The following is a 6,490-nucleotide window of genomic DNA, read 5'->3' on the forward strand; positions in this document are numbered from 1 at the left end:
AGTCTTACGTTTACGCTTACCACTGGGTTTTTCAGCCGAGATAGCTTCGCCTTACGGGAGCGTTTCTTGCCCGACTTCTTAGAACGTTTACTAGGGACATCACAACGATCGCTACCACTACCGCCCGGAGACTCTGCATCTTTGAGCTTCAGTCGTCTGCTCGCCTTCAGAAAACTTTTGCGGTCCGTCAAGCTCATGTCTGGAACAGTGCCGACTGACTAGCAGGTCCCACCCTTTTAAAGCCACAGGGAAACAAAGCCTGGACATGATTGGACGCAGGGGTGTTTATATATGCAGCCACTGTTATTATAATGGACCTACGGCAATCAGTCCACCAACCGGCGCTGACATTCCTACCCGTCATGTAAATTGCCTGTCCGCACCATTTGATATGCTAATAATACTCATTTGCAATGCAAATCCCTCGAGCACTTAGCATAACATAGTCAATGTCATTAGCATCTCAACTTGACATTCCGTCCAGCTGGGTACGTGGCATGCGCACCTGCCACCCAAGGACGTTGGCCCAAGCCCATGTTTAGTACGGGTGGGAAACCCGTATCTTTAACCTCATGTCCCTCTAAGTACGCCTGCGCAGGGCGTATTGTCATCCAAGTCGGTGACAAGCCAACCCGACAGATCGCCCATTAAGCAGTAATGGACTGGCCGTCTCGTTCTTGTACGGCAACGAACAGTGCTTTAGCGGCTTGTTTAGGTCATAACTGTCGCCTGCCGAGCGGCTTACCCAACTAAGGCGGTCAAAGATGAGGATGCCAAAATTGTCAACAGCTGTCTCGGCCTCGTCCGTTGGGCAAACATGGCTCCTTCAAATAACGTGGCCAGCACGTCTACGTCATCAGCGGTGATGACGACCCGTCATTGACGCCGAGTGCGTAAAACTCGGAATATACCGACAGGTACCTCTACCTGAGTCAGTCATACTACGGTATAAACCAAACACAGGTCTGCCAACTCCCGTTAGACTCGGCCGTTAGCCGAACTTCACAGGGACAACATAGGCGTAACAAGTCGGTGAACAACGGTTACGCACCTAACCGCAGCCGCCAAGTCGGTGAACAATGGTATCAAATTTTGAGGCCATGTTCGTGAATGGCAAGGCTGAGGCGGTGTGTTTCGTTGCACGGCTTGAACGTCTAGAGCCAAGTGCAGCCGACAACGTCCGACATCTGAGTGGGTAGTCTTTTCGAGAAGGTAACAAGTCGGTTAAAAGCGGTGGTTACCCTTCACAAATGTCGCTCAAGTCCGTTCGGATCAGTTCCATGTCAGGGACTAATCAAGCCGAGTCCGTCAAATCCGTCCGCACTTCCCGTCAATCCGTGATTTTCGTCTCGCACCATTGGCAAAAAATTGCACCGCCAGCTGAGGCGGTCTTAGGCGGTTGCCTTACAGATTAGCGTTGCCGAGACGGTCAATTTCGGCCGCAATCCATGTAGTGCCTCAGAGCCAAGTTAGCCCAAACTCCGCAAGGATACGTCACCGTGCTAACCTGCCAAGTACGCTACTCATCCCCCCCAAAAAAAACCAGTCCCCCACGGGATGGGGGACTGGCTGGGTAGCTTCCGCACCTTTCCCTGTCGTTGGACTCTCTGTGAACCCATTTCGAGAGCAAACGCCGTTCCTCGCCCAAAACCTGTCCTCGAACGACCCCTAGCGCGAGCAAGGGTTTGCTACACGTAGTTCCGTCGACTAGGCAGGAAAGGGGGTACCAAAAAGTAGCCCGATTTCCACCGCCTTGGCAGGATAACGGCCGTGGCTGCTCAGATTCTAGCTACACCGAATTTCAAGCGGATTTTCACCAACTTGGCAGGAATAGACTTAATCGACTATTGAAACTTCTGTCTGTTTACTTTTCTATGATTGAAACAACAAATTGAAAACATATTTTTTCATGTGGTTTGAAGTTACAAGTAACAAAACTGTATGACCAACATCAAAATTAGAAGAAGACTCTATATTTTGCAAGAATTAAAAATGTGATTCACAATGTACAACAAGTGTTTTAGAAAAACTTAAAATTTACAGCTCTGAAATATGAAAACAAACATTTTCAGAATTGAGTGTTAATGTATAGTGTAAATATTACTCCTCACAGATGGTTTGATTGGTAACCATGGCCCAGAGACACAGTATCTGCAGCGTGGTGGTAGCCATGGCCCAGACACACAGTACCTGCAGAGTAGTGGTAAGCAAACTATTAAACAGAAGGCAACCAGACATGATGCAAAGGAAACAACAAAAACAAAGATTGTAAAATCAAGGGGCTTTCTTAATGAGACACACAAAAGTGAAGCAAGGTAAGTTCCTGTTGTAAATTTAGTTGCCGATTATGTCTGACATCAACAAACAGAGGATATGGTTTGGCATTTAATATGTGTGAGATACGAGTCTCACACAACCGTTTGCATACTACAGTGTTGATAACAACATTTTGCAGAAGTTGTTACTGGGTAACATGCTTTGATAGGTGCTGTAGCTAGCTCCCATTTTGTATATGATAGTGGGAACTTATCTAATGGGTCTGTGTGTCTATATTAACTCTATAGAGAAAAATTCAATTTTTGATTTTAATAAACTTAGTGAAATTTCATTTGCTCCTCAAGGTTTAAAATGAGTCTTCTCAAGTAGCTGACGATTAAATTATTGTTACAATTTGAGAGTTTGAATATGTGTTCTGAAGCGCATTTTGCAATGCAAATAAGTTACTTTTTTGTTTATTAGGTGAAGTATGACAAAATTCATACCAAAATTAAAAGTAATGTCAATTTCATGAAATTTTACAAATACATTCTTCGATAAAGAATCATTTTAAAAATGAAAAAAAAAGATGGGGGTCACTATATCCGTGTCCATGGAAATTGAATCTGAATAGTGCTCCCTAAGATATGGAAAAAATGCCAATTTCAAAATACAGTTGACTTTACATGATTAATTAAGTATGGGTAATCTTTCATGACTTTGGGATATTTCGATCTATTCCATTTAATATTTTAAAATAATTGCTTTTTCGGATATTTCACTGCCGTCAGTTTGAAGGGAAAAGTAAAGATTCCATTGTATTTGAAATCTATTTATTGGTGAAATCTCTAGTTCTGATATTCATTCTTAAACTTTTCTTCTGTATTAGTGTTGTTTTATTTCATATTACCGGTAGTTAACTAAACAAATCATTGTATTTCTTGTTCTGACGTTTTTGTGAATAAAGCTAGTTTTACCTGTTTGCATGCTTTGTTATGGTGTACATGTATTAGTAATGCTATAGAAATAACGGGCGACACGCTGACCATTAACGTTTATTTGTGGGCAAGGGCAAGAGGAAAGCCAAAAATTAACGGGCGAGGCTTGCCGAGCCCGTTAATTTGGCTTTCCTCGAACCCGCGCCCATAAATAAACGTTGATGGTCAGAGCAGAGTCTGTTATTTCCATTATATTATCAGCAAACCCAAGAAAATCGTCAAAAATTTCCGAAAATTTCAGGAGCGAACGACAACAGGGCCCCAGAAACTGAGCAATACGTGACGCACAGTCACACGCACTGTAAAAAATTGGCAAATCTGGAGATGTTTTCATAAAAAAGTATCTCAACTTGACCTACAAATGCTCCATTTTATTTTGTGATTGATTATGATTTACGTTTGAGCTGTAAAGTTACGATAAATTGAGTTGTTAATCTTATTATTCATATTCATGGGCATGTAAACAAACCATTACTGTGTATTTGTGGTCAGTCACGTGATTCAGCTCGACCAATCAAAATGCGACGGGCAGGGCATGGTAATATAATCCTAATTATCGTGTGAAATAAATGTATTGTTTGTTTCTCTCTCTGACGTTAACACTAAATGTCCTACTTTATTGCAGTGATCCTGAGTTACCGATCATTGAAAAGCAAATTGAAGACTTTATTTGTGATTTTGAACAATTAGAATTTACATTTCCACATACCCTGACTTCTCATCAGAGATACCTTGTACATCAGGTAAGTCTGAAAGTTGATGACCTTGAACTACGGAGAGAGGGATTTTCATAGCAAATGTTAAAGACAGGGTTTCGAAATAACCAGTAGTCATGCGTCAAAAGATCACCAATTTTCTCATTTAGACTACCAGTTTCTATTTTGGGTTGGCCATCCTGAGTCCATTGAAATGTAGAAATAATATATATTGCCATCAGAGATGACAAATTCAGCTGTGTTGGATTTGAAGCCACCAATTTTAGTCTGGGGTCTGTTAATTTTAAATTCTACTTGTATGTGTCCAGCAAATCTAAATATTTTGTATCAAGGAACCTTTATAGAGAAGAATGTTCTGCATGTCTGTTAAAATAGGTTTCATTAATCACTTGATATGGCCGTGTACTGGTCAGGGAAATGGCCGTGTACTGGTCAGGGAAATGGCCGTGTACTGGTCAGGGAAATGGCCGTGTACTGGTCAGGGAAATGGCTGTGTACTGGTCAGGGAAATGGCCGTGTACTGGTCTGGGAAATGGCTGTGTACTGGTCTGGGAAATCACCAACTGTAGATGGTTTTACTTGCCCTCTGCTTTCAGGAAATTTAAGGAGCAATTAGATTATAAGCTTTGTAACATGACTGGAAGCTATGGAATTGTATGATTAATGTTGTACAAATGGCTGATACAAAAACTTCACACAGTTTGATAGTTTGTTCTACAAACAACTTATAAAATTGGCTACGTAAATTGATAAAGGAATTTTCAAAATACTATATGAATATTTGATGAATATTTAATGTGTTCTCATCATGATGTTGCCTTATCAAATATTCATATCAAAATATTATATGAATATTTGATAAGGCAATACCATGATGACAACACATTTACAGACTGGGGGGTGAAGGGGGGGTAAACAGAAAAGATACCAATGTGGAGGAGATATATTGACAGTGGCACACAGGATGCTTGAAAAATTGCATGACATTAAACTGGACATATTGAAAAAGTATGGAGCTTTGATAAAGGTAGACATGGCCATGCAATTATGATGTTTTGAAAGTGGAACTTTTACTTTTGCTAGATCTTATGATCTTTATGTGATGAATAACAACTTTCACAATTATTTGATGTTGATTGTAGGCTGCTGAACAAAGAGGATTGAGCCATTACAGTCAAGGAGATGGTGTTGAAAGATGTATCACTGTTAGCAAAATCAAACACAAGACACTTGATTCTGACTTGAAAAGTACAAAGAATGAAGACAAAAATACAGATTCTAGGATTACGGATAATGATGGAAATGATGAGGCAGAATGTGAAAATGAGGAAGATGATGAAATCACTGTTACTACAGTTACAAAAACCATGGCAACTGAACTTGATAAAGAAACAGACTCTGCAGTATGTCCAGAGGACTACTTCAGATGTACAATTTGCAAGAAGATAATACCTTCACTTAATCGTTTACTACATGAAATAAACTGTGAATTTCAAAATAAAGTAAAGACCAATGTGACACAGGACAGTGCCAAATCAAAAGATAAGAAGAAAAGGAAGAAGAAAGCAATACCTGAGAATGCACAAAATGATGATATTGATAAATTGTTAGAACAAGTGACAAAAAGAGATTATTTATGCAACAGTAGTGGATGTAAAGAATCAACAAGGACATTTGGTCAGACTTGTGAATTTTGCAAGAAAATGTATTGTTTTTCACATCATATGGCTGAGGTACATGGATGTGGTGTTCAAGCCAAACAGTCAGCTAGAAGACGTGCCCAGGGCAATGCAATGAAGACTAGCAAGGATAAACCGTTGGATCCAGCAGCTAGGGCAAATTTACAGAGAAAAATGGACAAAAAAATGAATGAGTTTGCAGACAAGCGACGACCAAAACCATCAAAGAAATGAAATGTGCTTTTGGTGTTTGCATATTGAGTTACAACAACAATGACATTTGGATAAAAATTGATTTTTCTGTTGTGCTGATGTATATTATTTATTTTGAATAGTTTACACAAAGCAATAAAATCTAGTTAAACAAGCAGTATAGTGCATTGTGACTCTTGTATTTGTGTGGGATCTTTCATTAACTTGCATATTCACACGTGGTATGAAAGCACAAACCTTACAAACCATACAATAAAATAATTTCCAAGCAGAAACTACTGGACAAATCACAGAGGGATTTGTGAAATATCAACGTTTCTGGATAGAATTCAAGACAGTGTCCTGGCTGTCATAAATTACATTAGTATTTTATAATTGAATGTACTGTAATATAAAGGCAGCAATATTGTTGAAGGACTTTAATTGCACCTGATAAAACAAAGCATTGACAGGCTTTCCCTATGGGAGAATTTGTATGATGGAAAAATGAAAGTTTGGAGATCTAAATCTTTGTGTTAGATGCTTGATAAAACACATAACTGTTTATAATTTAACTTGATTGCTTTCATTTCTGATGTGATGATAAGTACCCTTTGTTTATCAGAAAAGTTTTACCATTCTACAAGTT

General features: G+C 39.5%; 1 protein-coding gene across 1 annotated transcript in view; it reads left to right on the top strand.

Annotated features, from left to right (window-relative positions):
* The window catches only part of LOC139139742 (DNA-binding protein SMUBP-2-like), a 47,742-nt gene extending 41,726 nt beyond the window's left edge, over positions 1-6,016 (top strand). The window contains 3 exon segments of the mRNA XM_070708608.1: positions 2,114-2,315; positions 3,880-3,997; positions 5,113-6,016. Of these exon segments, the coding sequence (XP_070564709.1) occupies positions 2,114-2,315; positions 3,880-3,997; positions 5,113-5,883 (1,091 nt within the window). The 3' untranslated portion in view covers positions 5,884-6,016.
* Positions 6,017-6,490: the final 474 nt, after the last annotated feature.

Source organism: Ptychodera flava, chromosome 9 (assembly GCF_041260155.1).
Source record: "Ptychodera flava strain L36383 chromosome 9, AS_Pfla_20210202, whole genome shotgun sequence".
Lineage (NCBI taxonomy): Eukaryota > Metazoa > Hemichordata > Enteropneusta > Ptychoderidae > Ptychodera > Ptychodera flava.